The sequence below is a fragment of the Hyperolius riggenbachi genome, chromosome 1 (assembly GCF_040937935.1).
Source record: "Hyperolius riggenbachi isolate aHypRig1 chromosome 1, aHypRig1.pri, whole genome shotgun sequence".
Taxonomy (NCBI): domain Eukaryota; kingdom Metazoa; phylum Chordata; class Amphibia; order Anura; family Hyperoliidae; genus Hyperolius; species Hyperolius riggenbachi.
The window spans coordinates 518,546,335-518,562,544 of record NC_090646.1 but is presented as its reverse complement, the minus strand read 5'-3'; the positions used below and the strand labels follow the sequence as shown (position 1 = coordinate 518,562,544).

Here is a 16,210-nt window from a genome sequence, read left to right as displayed (position 1 = left end):
GGTTGGCGGAAGTAAAACAATCCAACTGTTAATTCTTTCTGAACGGGAGGTCACGCTGCATACGTCTGTAGAGGCAGCCTGGGAAAAATCTGGTTGGCGGATGTAGAAAGACTAGGGATGGTTGGCGGAAGTAGAAAGACTAGGGCTGGTTGGCGGAAGTAGGAAGACTAGGGCTGGTTGGCGGAAGTAAGGGGCACAGACTGTTGTGATGACCATAGCACTGTGGGAATTATCGGGTAACGCCCTCTCTCGCTCAGGAGCCTGTGAGAGTGTAGGAGCTGGCTGGTCAGCCAGGAGTCGCTGCTTGCCTTGTACGACGAGGAGGGGGGTTCAGCAACTCTAGGCGGCGGGCAAATGTTCCTGGAGCGCAGTGCGGTGCCACAGAAATCCCGCCCGCGCCCCCCGCAGCAGCAGGAGGTGAAGCAGGAGGAGGAGTTGTCCTACCCGGAGTGGATTAGCCGGAGTTACGTGGAGCTCATGAGTCTGAACGAGCACTCGATGCAGGCGCTGTCCTGGAGGAAGCTCTACCTGAGCCGGGCCAAGCTCAAAGCCTCCAGCCGCACTTCGGCGCTGCTTTCCGGATTCGCCATGGTAAGGGAAGCCGCTCTGTGCCCGGCTGAAGGTTACAGGCAGCTGTCATTGCTGTGGCTGTCATAGTAGCTGCTACTCCTAGGTTACACCCGCTAGCAGCCTAGATGAAGCTTCCTGTCGCCGGAATGATAGGTTACACATTTCCCACACTGATTTTGATACCAGACTGCCCTGGGTAGTGTCTTTGCACAGGTTGAGCTTCTATATTCGAATAATGATATTGGGGGACAGTCTGGATGACTCAGTTGTCTGCTCTGCTGTGTATCCTTTGCATGTCTGTCATCCAGTATCCGAGTAGCATTCTCAGTCTGTCCTCAGACGTGACTCCACACTTGAGAGGAGGGATTTTTGTTTTATTTATATTAGGAACCTTGGAATCTATTTTGGAGCAAATTATGTTGCTGTGCTCATGGACTCCATGCCTTTATCAATTGAAGGATCTACTCCACTGATATAATGCTAGCTTATTTTAATGATATGCCTTTCTTTAAAATTGGTAATTATATGGTGCGCCAACTTTGTTTCTTTTGCTCGTTACACAAAATATTAAGCTATTCATTTCAAATTGGAGAACAATACGCTTGTAAAGTTAGCCTAATACTATCCTTGCATATGCACTTGGAATGTTTTGTAATTTGATTCTTTGTTGCCATTTTAAAGAACTTTCTGTTGTGTGATCCTATTGTGTGCATTTTGTTCTAAATTCAATCATTGCTGCCAATTTTATTTGTTTAAATCGTCCTGCATTCCTTTATTCAATATTACTTTTTAAAATTGTAGTTTTTATTAGCTTTTGCACCCCCTTTAGGCCTTTACCCTTTTCTCTTGTTCTTTATTGCTCATCTCATGAGCTTGCACTTTTGTTGATCTTATCATGTCACACAGTACAAGGGTAGTTACACAATATTAATAGGAAGTCGCTCACAAAACATGAACACCCCGGTGTTAGGTTGAAAGTCATAGCTTTCCTCACCACCCCCATCCTGTTTGCATGTTGAACCCAGTTTACCAACATTTTCCATTGACTGCTGACCTTTACCATTGTAGAAGAGTTTATTATGTGCAATCCTACTCATTTTACACACAGAACTATTATTTTCCAGTACGGCACGGTTTTAAATGCAATCATTATACAAGTGAACAATGCAGCAACTGCTTTAGGGAAGTATATGCAGAGTTTACCAGTTTCATACAGCTGCTTCCTTTCCATAGGATAGAGTATCTTAAAAGGAATACTTTTTTTTTTTGTTCAAACTAGACATATTTATTTTACCCTGGAAGTATTAAATATTTGTTTAGTGCTCATCCTGCTGGTCTTAAAGCGGAATATAACCCTGCATTTCAACTTTGCTCTTAAACATTATTTACAGCATATTATATGCAACCAGCATTTTTTTTTTTTTATTTTTTTTTTTTTACTAGACCATCATTGGAAGGGTTACACACAGAGCTTTAAAGGACTTCCAAGGCCAAAATGAAACTATACCTTTTTATTAGCAGAATCCACGGAGGACGTCCTGCGCGTCCCCCGCTCCGTTACGTCGTCAATGCAGGCCTTTCCATTCCCCCAGGGCATGGCCCGACCCCACCGAACGGGTCGCATCAATTCCACCTCTAAGATGGCCGCCGCCTTGATCCGCGGCTGCGCAGTACGCTTTGCCGCGAGTGCGACTGTGCAGCCTTTAGCCCGCCTCCCGCCGCGTAGTGGGTCCCGGCATGCTCTCCAAGTGTACGTCGGGCGCGCTCACATCACTGCGCAGTCGCATCGCGGCAAAGCGTACTGCGCAGCCGCGGATCAAGGCGACGGCCATCTTAGAGGTGGAATTGATGCGACCCGTTCGGTGGGGTCGGGCCATGCCCTGGGGGAATGGAAAGGCCTGCATTGACGACGTAACGGAGCGGGGGACGCGCAGGACGTCCTCCGTGGATTCTGCTAATAAAAAGGTATAGTGTCATTTTCTTCATTTTGGCCTCGGAAGTCCTTTAAAGTTCCTGGAGAGACATGCTGCCGCATCCGAAGCTTAGATACATTTAGGCAAAACAAAATGTAACAAGTGAGGAATGTTACACACTCTTTGGCTGTCCTCCAGCTCCTGCACAGACAGAGAGAGTGAGTCACATTCCACAGTTCTTACATTTTGTTTTGCTTAAATGCATCTATCTAAACTTCGGCTGCAGGGAGCAGTTCTCTCCAGGAACTTTAAAGAGAACCTGAGGTGGGATTTTATTATGTTATTGGGGCACAGAGGCTGGTTGTGCACACTATCACCAGCCTCTGTTGCCCCATGGTGTGCCTCAAAGACCCCCCCCCTGCGCGCCGCTATACCCCCGCAGTGCTGGCGACAATGTTTACCTAAGCGCTGTCTGTCAGTGCCGCTCCCCCGCCTCCTCCTTATCGCCGCTACCCGCCTGTGTCCCTTCCCTCCCGCTGATTGGAGGGAAGTGACGCGCAGGTAGCGCCAATGCGGGGGAGCGGCGCTGACAGACAGCGCTTAGATAAACATTGTGCTGGCGACATGCTGCGTGTCGACAGCACTGCGGGGGTATAGCGGCGCGCAGGGGGTCTTTTAGGGACACCGTGGGGCAACAGAGGCTGGTGTTACTGTGCACAACCAGTCTCTGTGCCCCACTAGCATAATAAAATCCCACCTCGGGTTCTCTTTAAAGCCCTGTGTGTAACCCTTCCAATGCTGGTCTAGTAAAAAAAAAAAAAACTGCTGGTTGCATATAATATGCTGTAAATAATATTTTAGAGCAAAGTTGAAATGCAGGGTTATATTCCGCTACTGTGGGGGGGGGGGGGGGTCGGGGGAAAATGAGTTGAACTTACCCGAGGCTTCTTGTTTTTTTTGGTATGTTCTGACAGGTTGTATGGATCATTGTACAGACCTGCTGCTTGGTGCACTGTTTAGTATATTTATCCCTATGAAGGGGAGGACAAATGAGAGTCAACAAGGAAACATAATGGCAGTTAGTTTAGGATTTCTTAAAGAAAACCTGTAACTAAATAAAGTTCCTCTGGGGAGTACTCACCTCGGGTGGGAGAAGCCTCCGGATCCTATCGAGTCTTCCCCCGTTCTCCTGTGTCCCACAGCGGTCTCGCTGTGCTCCTCCGAACAGCGGGGATGTAAATATTTGCCTTCCCGGCTCCAGCACAGGCGCAGTATCGGATCTCCGCTCGGAGGTGGACGGAAATAGCCGAACGCTGTCGGGTCGCCCTACTGCGCAGGCGCAAATTTTCTGCACCTGCATAGTGAAGCGGACCCGACAGAGATCGGCTATTTCCGCTTATCTCTGTGCTGAGAGTCAAAACAACACCCCTGCTGGAGCCAGGGAAGGTAAATACATCAAGCCTTGTCAGGCTTGTCGAGCCAGGTTTGCGGGACCCTTCGGGGGAGCCAGCACTGGATTGCCTGCAGCTACAGGGGAGGGGGAAGCCTCATTGGGACCCTGAGGCTTCCCCCTCCCGAGGTGAGTACCCCCCAGGGGAACTTTGTTTAGTTACAGAGTCTCTTTAACCACCTTAGCGGTATGGACGAGCTCAGCTCGTCCATTACCGCCAGAGGGTGCCGCTCAGGCCCTGCTGGGCCGATTTTGATCAAATAAAGAGCAGCACACGCAGCCGGCACTTTGCCAGCCGCGTGTGCTGCCCGATCGCCGCCGCTCTGCGGCGATCCGCCGCGAGCAGCGGCGAAAGAGGGTCCCCCCAGCCGCCTGAGCCCTGCGCAGCCGGAACAAATAGTTCCGGCCAGCGCTAAGGGCTGGATCGGAGGCGGCAGACGTCAGGACGTCGGCTGACGTCCATGACGTCACTCCGCTCGTCGCCATGGCGACGAAGTAAACAAAACACGGAAGGCCGCTCATTGCGGCCTTCCGTGTTACTTTTGGCCGCCGGAGGCGATCAGAAGAACGCCTCCGGAGCGCCATCTAGTGGGCTTTCATGCAGCCAACTTTCAGTTGGCTGCATGAAATAGTTTTTTTTTTATTTAAAAAAAACCCTCATGCAGCTGCCCTGGCGATCTTAATAGAACGCCAGGGTGGTTAACTACTGTATGGGGATTGTGATGAGAAGTATAGTGTGTCACTATAAATAATTGTGAATACTTGTTCTGGGCATAACATTTCAACTTTGTGCAAAGGTGTATTGCCACCCTTTGTGAAAAAATACACAGTTAAAATAGTCACACTAAATACTTAAATATATTTACCCAATTTACCAAGAGTGCTTGCTGGGCAATCTGTAACTCTGGGTGTTTCAAGTCCTACCCCATAGAACCACATTAATCTATGACATGCACTGATGAGGATCAACCAGTCTGGAACAGTCTATGCATGTTGGATTAGTGTGGCTCGTAATATTAACAAGCTGACAGATTATAGCATTCCAGCAATTCTGGAGGGACGATTTGCATACTCAGCAGTGATGCATTGTGGGACACCTCATACGCTTACTCCAACCTGAACAATCGCAAATGCCTTCTGTTTTAAGAGCACAATTGGGAGAAAAAGCCGCCCTAGCTTGATAAAAGCATCTAAAAACAGCTTAAAAACGAAAAGAAAAGTAACACGAGGTAGCTTACCTCAATGAAGACATCTAATGTAATTTTACAAAAGATTTTTTATTAAGCACAGGCAAGGCGTTTTGCGGGTCTGAGCCCGCTTCCTCAGGCTAATAACAGTCCCTAATGCAGAAATCAGTATGGCAAAGGGAGCCTCCTTAGGAGGGGGTCTCCACCTGCTTCTTGCGGTCGGTTGGCCCTTGCAACCCTGCTTTGTGAGTAGTACTTTTGATATTATATTACTATTCCGCATGCGCAGAAAACCCGCGCATGCTCAGACCTGTCATGCCGCCTGCTGTGATGACGCATTGCGTTCTTAACCAGGAAGAGCCGGCCCGACACCTGTTTTGGGTGAGCCTAAAGGAGAGGAGCCAGGAGGACGCCGCAGGACCTCGCCGCCTACGGTGAGCTGGAAGAAGCCCCAGGTAAGTGTATTCTTTTAAATTCGAGCACTCCTTGGAGTCCCTTTAAGTGGCAGGTCCTGTCTGACTCAGAACTGGGTCAGACTACAATGTGACCCTCACGGATAAGAAATTTAAACTATAAAACTCTTTCCTAGCAGAAAATGGATTCTGAGAGCAGGAAAGAGATAAAAAGGGTCAATAGTTCATAGATTTGAGCTCTAGCATACTTCAATGAATGTCATTGAGCAAAAACAATAAAACAGTAAAAACTTAAAAGTAGATTTAAATACAGGTAGTCCTCGGTTAACGAACGAGATAGGGACTGACATCTTGTTCTTAACCTGAATCTGTCCTTAAGTCAGGACAGTGCCGGATTTCTGTGATTTAAATGGTTTTAAGTACTGTAACACTGATCTAAAGACGCCATGTGTGTGTGGGGAAGTGAGCAGCTACATACCGCACACCTCCCGTGCCCTGGCGTCGCCCTCTGCCTCTGAAAAATACCTCCGTATCATTTAACAGATCCGCGCCCTCTGACCCGGATACTGTAAAAGCTGCGCATGCGCAGTATGCCGGGTCGCCTCCTGGCCTGCGTCAGAGGACGCAGATCTGTGTAATGATACGGAGGTATTTTTCAGAGGCAGAGGGTGACGCCAGGGTACGGGAGGTGTGCGGTATGTAGCTGCTCACCTCCCCACACACACATGGCGTCTTTAGATCAATGTTACAGTACTTAAAAACATTTAAATCACGGAAATCCGGGGCTCGCGGTGACGTCATCGACGGGGCGGAGCTATCGGCGGGGCGTTTGTAAAGCGGGCGTACGTAACCCGAGGTCTACCTGTATAAAATAAAACTCTGGAATATCTTAAACACTTCAGCCAGTCCTTTTTCACATGCATTTAAGCAATTTTCACCTCCCATTCATTTGCCAATAACTTTAGCACTTTATATCACAATAAATTGATCTATATCTTGTTTTTTCTGCCACTAATTAGGCTTTCTTTGGGTGGTACATTTTGCTAAAAATTATTTTTTTCTATATGCATTTTAACGGGAATTTAAAAGAAAAAAATATAAATATTATTTCTCAGTTTTCGTCCATTATAACTTTAAAATAATACATGCTACCATAATTAAAACCCATGTATTTTATTTGCCCGTTTGTCCCAGTTATTACACAATTTAAATTATGTCCCGATCACAATGGGCTCTATTCTCAAAGAGCTACATTTTCCGCAAAATGTTACCGCTATATTCCCGCCAGCGGTAAACTCCGCATTTTTTCCACATTCACTAATATTTTCCGCATGTTTTCCGCATGCTGGGAAAAAGATGCGGAAACAGCCATTATTCATGCGGGAATGATGCGGTAAAAAGGTCGCATGAAAAAGTGTTTAAAAAAAAAAAGTTAAAGTCCAGCAAGCACAGCCCTTAAGCCAACAGACTTCATTAAAGTCAATGGGATGCGGAATATATCACCTACTACTTGTAGGTGATAAAAAATCGGTAAATAACGACGAAATGATGCGCCTGAACATTTTTGAGAATTGATCTTTTATTGCGGAAAATACCGACTTTTGCGGAAATTTTTCCGCATGAATCTTACACTTTTATCACACTTTTTCCGCATGCGGAAAAAACATGCAGAACACTTTGAGAATTCCAACTTGACGGTGTTTTGGGTGCAAACTTCCCGCATGTACTTTTCCCGCATGCGGGAAGTCTTTGAGAATAGAGCCCAATGTATGGCGCCAATATTTTATTTGAAAATAAAGGTGCATTTTTACAGTTTTGCATCCATCAGTATTTACAAGCTTATTTAAAAAATAATAGTAACATTCTCTCTTCCCATGCATATTAAAAAAGTTTAGACCCTTAGGTAACTATATGTTTTGTTTTTGTTATTGTAATTTTTTTAAATAAAAAAAGTGTGTGTGTGTGTTAAAGAGACTCTGAAGCGAGAATAAATCTCGCTTCAGAGCTCATAGTTAGCAGGGGCATGTGTGCCCCTGCTAAAACACCGCTATCACGTGGCTAAACGGGGGTCCCTTACTGCACAAATCCCCTCCGTGCAGCCGGGGATCTCTTCCTGGTTGAGGCAGGGCTAACCGCCGCAGCCCTGCCCCACGTGCGTCTGTCAGCGCGTATCTCCGCCTCTCCCCCGCCCCTCTTCCTTCGCTGAGAGGGGCGGGGGAGAGGCGGCGATGCGCCGCTGATAGACGCGACTAGAGGCAGGGCTGCAGCCATTAGCCCTGCCTCTAGGAGCAGCAAAATCTACGACCAATTGGGTCGTTGATTTTGCGGAGGGGGGTTTGAGGGTGAAGGGACCCCCGTTTAGCCGCGGGATAGCAGCGTTTTAGCAGGGGCACACGTGCCCCTGCTAACTATGAGCTCTAAAGCGAGAATTATTCTCGCTTCAGTGTCTCTTTAATTTTAAATGTAATAAATTGTATTTAAAAAAAAAATTGTATGTAGATGTAGTTTTACTATTTGGCCACAAGATGGCCACAGTCAAACAAATTTTTTTTTAGTCCTGTAAGCTAGCTCTCTCGCTTACAAAAAGTGAAGGGAGGACAGGAAACTTATTTTTTTTTTCTTTAGAAAGATCAGGGCTTCGTTGTGTCAGTCTTTCTAATGGTGGCCATACATGGTACAATTTTTTCATCCAATCTTACCATTTCTATGTAATATAAGGGAACTGCCTAAATTATCCTTTCAGTATATTCGTTTAATTTACACTTATACTACATAGAAATGGCAAGATTGGATGAAAAAATTGTACCATGTATGGCCACCATAACAGGAATTTCGATCAATGAATGGGAACTGTGTTCCCATTTATTGATTATCAGGCTAAGAAGCGGCGGCATGGGGGTGCGCGCAGCAATGCTGAAGCAGCCTTTTGGACTTAAAGAGACTCCGTAACAAAAATTGCATCCTGTTTTTTATCATCCTACAAGTTCCAAAAGCTATTCTAATGTGTTCTGGCTTACTGCAGCACTTTCTACTATCACCATCTCTGTAATAAATCAACTTATCTCTCTCTTGTCAGACTTGTCAGCCTGTGTCTGGAAGGCTGCCAAGTTCTTCAGTGTTGTGGTTCTGTGATGCATCTCCCCCCTCCAGGTCCCTCTCTGCACACTGCTGTGTGTTATTTAGATTAGTGCAGCTTCTCTCTGCTCTATTATCTTTTACAAGCTGGATAAATCCTCCTCTGAGCTGGCTGGGCTTTCACATACTGAGGAATTACATACAGGCAGAGCTGTCTGCACTCTGCAGGAAGAAACAGCCTGACACTTCAGTGAATGAGAGCTGCAGGGGGAAAGAAACACACAAATGATCTCTTGAGATTCAAAAGGAAGGGTGTATACAGCCTGCTTGTGTATGAATGTATTTTCTATGTGTGGACATACTGTACATCAACCTACTTCCTGTTTTGGTGGCCATTTTGTTTGTTTATAAACAAACTTTTTAAAACTGTTTTTAACCACTTTTAATGTGGCGAGAAACTGCGAAATTGTGACAGAGGGTAATAGGAGATGTCCCCTAACGCACTGGTATGTTTACTTTTGTGCGATTTTAACAATACAGATTCTCTTTAATAACGACGTCCAAAAGGCGAAAGTAGTTAAGTCACTTTAGGAGAGAGAGGATAGACACAATTATTTGTTTCATTTTGTTTATTTTCACCTTGGGTGTCCTTTAATCATTTGCACATGACTCGCTCTCCTACCGGTACAGTGATTTGCTTATGGCTTTTTGCATTTCTTAAAGAGGAACTTCAGCCTAAACAAACATACTGTCATTAAGTTACATTAGTTATGTTAATTAAAATAGGTAATATAATCTCTTACCCACCCTGTTTTAAAAGAACAGGCATCGGACGTCATCGGACGTCCTCCGGGCTGTACTGCGCAGGCGCAGTAGTTCTGCGCCTGCGCAGTACAGCCCGGAGGACGTCCGATGACGTCAAAGCTCCCCCGTGAGGCGCATTTTGAAACGCAGAAGAGCCCGACCTGGCAGCCGGCCTGGCCAGGTCGGGTCGGCCACCGGAGGGGACCGGGAGCCTGCGGAGCGGCGCCGAGGGCACGTCCTGGCTGCCCACGGCTGGAGAAAGCCCCAGGTAAGTTGATGGGCATTTTTATTTTTTTAAGAGCCACCCTGAACCTTCCCTTTAAAGAAACACCAAGCCTTTACAGTTCTGCTGAGTAGATTTTTAGTCCAGAGGTTCACTTTAATGGTGTTGCAATTTCATTTGAGACCAGTGCATTTTATAATACAAGAAGAAACCTGGCAACCTAAGCAACCATTCATGATTCTATTTTCATCCCATTACTTTGTCCTTGAGCACCTCCAGTTCCCCCCACACTCGTCTCTCCCACCTCCATCGAACAGGGCATATGAGGTGAACTAAATATCAATGAATTTTTACATAGTAGTTGTTTCTCTGTTTTACATTAAGGAAACTAAGTTATATCTCCTGCCCTCCATAACATGCATCACAGGTATATGTCCTGACAACGGGAGAGTTGATTGTGCCAATTGGCATAATCATGTGATAAACATCCGGTGGAAGGTGAAGGTGAGCTTGTTAACCACTTCAGATGCTTTTTTCTTTAGGCTGTATTCACAGTGGGATGTTAAAGTCGCAACATGTCTGCATTAAGAGGTAACGCACTGCAAGCAATTACCAGAACGCAACACTTCTAACGCTACTTTAACGTCGCACTGTGAACAGCCCATAGGATTAGCGTTGCCGTGCTGTAAGCTGCGTTATAAGACTTTGTAACGCGTGACCATAACGTCCCACTGTGAATGCGACCTAAAACAGGATTCTGTGCGTAATAGTTTTGGTGGCTTGGCTTATTTCTAGCACCAGAGGGAAAATTTGGACTACTGTAATTTAGCTTTGAGTATAAAATGTGGATTCTGTAGCCCAACATTGCAGATAAATAATCTAAGCAGAGCTCAACTAAGCTTCTGTCAAGGATGGTGCTTAGCTCTTGTATAGGGCTCTAAGATGGTATCCTCCTTTTTGCCTGTTTCCCGTTTACAAAGCTCTGTTTAGAAAGGAATAAAGCGGTTTGGGGCATCTTCCTTCAGAGTGTTCCATTCTGTAATTATAATCAGTATTTATAATGCGGTTTGTACAGACGAATAAACGTAATGAAAACACTTTGTCACAACAACAGGCTGATGTATTTAGTACAATTAGGGAAAAGTCCTAACAGGTCACATCAGGAGGGTTAAAAGCAGGTGGACATTCCAACACTCATGACTGATATACCCGCTTGTAGGCTATACTGACAGTATCTTATGTAGCTTGTGATAAGGGTGCACAAGACTTCAACTGAACAGAACTCAACAAAAGTTTTTCTTTCATAGAAGTTAAAGGACAACTATCAAAGTTAACTAAAATGCTAAAAGCCAAATATATTTCCACTAATTACTAGCAAATAGCAATACAAAGGCTTTTTTTATATTTTCATGTTTTATATTAAGAAAATATGACCTTTACAGAGAACAGTTTTCACTGTGGGCATTACTATGGAGGACTGTGTTCAGCACAACCAGCATACAGAAACAATCTTCACTAGCAGTAATTGTGTGGGTAAAATGTGTTAAAAATGATAGAAAGCAGAAGTGTAGCTTCAAATGTGTGTAAATGATCATCAGCTGCAGCTCTGTCTGTGTGTCTGATCCTGTGTCTCTCTCTGCCTCGCAGTGTAAAGTAAACAGTTTACAGCCAGAGAGATCTCATTCTGAATGGGGGGGGGGGGGGGGCATACAAGTAAGAAAAAAGTACAGGTCCTCCTTTTCAGATCCTTCTCTGTATCTAAAGTCCGACATACATCGTACACTTTTCCATCAGATCGACCAGTGATCTGATAAGAAGTTGCATCGTGTCCAAATTGTTTCCGATCAACTTTGCAATCGATTTTTCATTAAGTTCCCAAAATTGATCGGAATACGTTCGGATTGGTTGGAAATTATCAAATAGATCCGTCGATCTGGCAGAGAATTGTACTGTGTAGATTAGGCTTAAAAAATCCTCAGCTGTTCTCATATGATCTGTGAGAAAGCAGGCAGGGCAGAAACAAACAGTAAACCATTCCTCTGTGAATAGTGACAGAGAAGTGGAACCTAGCTACATGGTTTGGCTCTAGCTGACACAAATGGTTACAAACAGCTGGTAAAGAAGGCGTTCCCTTCACACAGGCTGATGAGACCTCTGAAAAGCTTTCTACTGTTGCTGGCTAAAAGGTCTATTTTATGTGGTATTTACAGAAGAACAGTTTCTTTGATAGTTATTCTTTAAAGAGAACCTGAACTGAAAAAGTCAAAATAACCATACTTACTGTATTTTTCGGACCATAACACACACTTTTTCTCCCCCCAAAAGGGAAAAGTCCCTGCGTCTTATGGTCCGAAGGTGCCCAACAAAGGTGGTTTCTGTTGCATCCTCCTTCCTGTCTCTTCTGTCCCCTTGTCCCTATCTCCAATGTCCTCCTTCCTTATGTCTCTGCCCTCCTGTGTCGCCCGCCCCCATGTCACTTTTCCCCAATGTCCTGCTGTCTGTCACGTCCCCTTGCCACGTTGTGTACAGGCATATGTGCCCTGCGTCCCCTCAGTATATAAACCGCTGTCTGTGAAAGAAGGTTCGATACTTACCATACTGCTAATGATGCGGCAGGAATCCCACGCCGAGATGAGAAGCCACGCATTCATTACCGCTCTCCCTGACTTGCTTCAGCTTGTTTCAGCGCTGTGCAGCCAATCAGGCATGGGAGCTGCATCACGGCCATCCAATCACCACTGCCTGCTATTCTGACTGGAAGCGCTAGTGATTGGCCGCCAGGACCATCGCTTCCAGTCAGAATAGCAGGCGGCGGTGATTGAATGGCTGTGATGCAGCTCCCACGCCTGATTGGCTGCACAGCGCTGGATCAAGCTGAAGCAAGTCAGGGAGAGCGGTAATGAATCCGTGGCTTCTCATCTCGGCGTGGGACTCCTGCCGCATCATTAGCTTTTTGGTAAGTATCGATCCTTCTTTCACAGACAGCGGTTTATGTACTAAGGGGACGCAGGGCACATACAGTGATGTGAAAAACTATTTGCCCCCTTCCTGATTTCTTATTCTTTTGCATGTTTGTCACACTTAAATATTTCTGCTCATCAAAAACCGTTAACTATTAGTTAAAGATAACATAATTGAAAAAATGCAGTTTTTTAAATGATGGTTTTTATTATTTAGTGAGAAAAAAAACTCAACCTACATGGCCCTACATGAAAAAGAAATTGCCCCCTGAACCTAATAACTAGTTGGGCCACCCTTAGCAGCAATAACTGCAATCAAGCGTTTGCGATAACTTGCAACGAGTCTTTTACAGCGCTCTGGAGGAATTTTGGCCCACTCCTCTTTGCAGAATTGTTGTAATTCAGCTTTATTTGAGGGTTTTCTAGCATGAACCACCTTTTTAAGGTCATGCCACAACATCTCAATAGGATTCAGGTCAGGACTTTGACTAGGCCACCCAAAGTCTGCATTTTGTTTTTCTTCAGCCATTCAGAGGTGGATTTGCTGGTGTGTTTTGTGTCATTGTCCTGCTGCAGCACCCAAGATCGCTTCAGCTTGAGTTGTCGAACAGATGGCCGGACATTCTCCTTCAGGATTTTTTGGTAGATAGTAGAATTCATGGTTCCATCTATCACAGCAAGCCTTCCAGGTCCTGAAGCAGCAAAACAACTCCAGACCATCACACTACCACCACCATATTTTACTGCTGGTGTGATGTTCTTTTGCTGAAATGCTGTGTTACTTCTACGCCAGATGTAACTGGACACGCACCTTCCAAAAAGTTCAACTTTTGTCTCGTCGGTCCACAAGGTATTTTCCCAAAAGTCTTGGCAATCATTGAGATGTTTAGCAAAATTGAGACGAGCCTTAATGTTCTTTTTGCTTAGAAGTGGTTTGCGCCTTGGATATCTGCCATGCAGGCCGTTTTTGCCAGTCTCTTTCTTATGGTGGTCGTGAACACTGACCTTAATTGAGGCAAGTGAGGCCTGCAGTTCTTTAGATGTTGTCCTGGGGTCTTTTGTGGCCTCTTGGATGAGTTTTCTCTGCGCTCTTGGGCTAATTTTGTTCGGCCGGCCACTCCTGGGAAGGTTCATCACTGTTCCATGTTTTTGCCATTTGTGGATAATGGCTCTCACTGTGGTTCGCTATAGTCCCAAAGCTTAATGCTGCATACACACTTGAGATAAGTCTTTGGAAAAGGCAAGATCACAGACCAAGTTTACCCCCTTCCATGTAGTATGAGAGCCATACTCTACACAGTTTATTCTATGGAGCTGCACTCCCCATCAGATAAAATCTTTGCAAGATGCTGCACACAAAGATGCCCGTACACCTTCAAAAGATCATTATCTGCAAAAGATCTCTTCCTGCAATAGATCTATTCCTGCAAAATGCATTCATAGTCTATGAGATCTGCAGATCCTCATACACACCTTGTTTAACAGACTTCATCTGCATATCTGGCAATCATCTGCAGATCTGAAAATCCATCCTGGTGGATCTGATCTGCAGATGATCTGCAGATGATTGCCTGTTAAACCAAGTGTGTATGATGATCTGCAGATCTCATAGACTATGAATGCATTTTGCAGGAATGGATCTATTGCAGGAAGAGATCTTTTGCAGATAATGATCTTTTGAATGTGTACGGGCATCTTTGTGTGCAGCATCTTGAAAAGATTTTAGCTGATGGGGGAGTGCAGCTCCATAGAATAGACTGTGTTGTAGAGTATGGCTCTCTGACTACATGGAATGGGGTATAATTGGTCTGTGATCTTGCCTTTTCCAAAGACTTTTATCTCAAGTGTGTATGCAGCATTAGAAATGGCTTTATAACCTTTACGAGACTGATAGATCTCAATTACTTTTGTTCTCATTTGTTCCTGAATTTCTTTGGCTCTTGGCATGGTGTCTAGCTAATGAGGTGCTTTTGGTCTACTTCTCTGTGTCAGATAGCTCCTATTTAACTGATTTCTTGATTGAAACAGGTGTGGCAGTAATCAGGCCTGGGGGTGACTACAGAAATTGAACTAGGTGTGATAAACCACAGTTAAGTTATTTTTTTTAACAAGGGGGGCAATACCTTTTTCACACAGGGCCATGTAGATTTGGAGTTTTTTTTTCTCACTAAATAATAAAAACCATCATTTAAAACTGCATTTTGTGTTCAATATGTTATCTTTGACTAATAGTTAACGGTTTTTGATGAGCAGAAACAATTAAGTGTGACAAACATGCAAAAGAATAAGAAATCCGGAAGGGGCAAATAGTTTTTCACATCACTGTATGCCTGTAAACAACACGGCAAGAGGATGTGACAGAAAGCCAGAAGCAGCACATTGGGGACAAGTGACATGAGGGTGGGCGACACAGGAGGGCAGAGACATAAGGAAGGATATTGGGGACAGGCATACACCAGGTTGGGTGACACAGGAGGGCAGAGGCTTTAAGGTAGACCATTAAGGACACGTGACACAGGAGGACAGGTAACACAAGAGGGCAGAGGAAACACAGGGACAGAAAGGGACATGGAGAGCAAAGGAGGACACAGAGAGAGTAGAGAGACACAGGGTGACAGGCAATGAGACTGGAGGGCATTGGGCAAAGGAGGACACGGCAACAGACTAGAGGAGACACAGAAGGGACAGAGAACACAAAATGTACAAGGGAAAATAATTGGGGGGATTGAGGGGAAAACCTCCAGAAGACACCCCTGCACCATTGATGCACCAGGTTTAGCATATTTTTTTTCCCCTGGATTTTGACCTCTAAACCTAGGTGCGGCTTATGGTCCGGAGCGTCTTATGGTCTGAAAAATATGGTACATCCTGTGTAGTCTACTACTCCATCTTTCTCCTCTCCTGCGTCCCATTAGTCCACTGTGATCAATGGAATTCTCCATCCTCTATTTTAAAAATGGCCATTACACCATAACAGCTTCCTGGTCAGCACACTGTTAAACTGTAATATCGCCCACTTGAGCCATAGGGAAACATGGGCATTACCTTGCACATTCAGTTGTAACTAACAGCTACCTAAAGGTTCCCTTTAAGTATGAGTTGATAAATTCAGTGATGTAACATTTCACTTTGCATTGTTTTTATGACCGACATTTTTGCATTTGGCTTTTTTAAAGCCCAGTTATGGCCCATTTTGCTCTCACAAACTATGAATACTTAACTAGTTCTTAAGAACCTGCTAAATCATGCTTTTGCAAAATCAAATGTAATTGCAGAGTATGCAGCAGCAGAAGCCTGTTCGTAGTGTAAGCGCAGGTTCACACATGCCCTGTTACGCTGCTTTGTGTACTGCATCTGTGAGGCAATAGACAAGTACAATGAGTCTGTGTATTATATGTATGTCCATGGCTGTTGCTTCTGTTGTAATAGTGCCACACTGTACATTTATCCAGACACAGATTGTGGTGCCATTCATGAGATTGAGGCACATCTGCACCCAGGCAGCAATGTAGCAGAGTGCCAGAGACTTGTTGCGTTTCAGTACATGTCAGCTGAACATGTGTGGACTGGCACTGACTCGACATTTGGGGTCAGTGATTCAGAAATTTCTCTACG

At 45.0% G+C, this 16,210-nt stretch overlaps 1 protein-coding gene across 1 annotated transcript in view; it reads left to right on the top strand.

Annotated features, from left to right (window-relative positions):
• Positions 1 to 213: 213 nt before the first annotated feature.
• Positions 214 to 16,210, top strand: part of LOC137524782 (calcium release-activated calcium channel protein 1-like) — a 34,104-nt gene continuing 18,107 nt past the window's right edge. Inside the window, exon 1 of the mRNA XM_068245050.1 lies at positions 214 to 591. Within this exon, the coding sequence (XP_068101151.1) occupies positions 355 to 591 (237 nt within the window). The 5' untranslated portion in view covers positions 214 to 354. The remainder of the gene's footprint in view (positions 592 to 16,210) is intronic.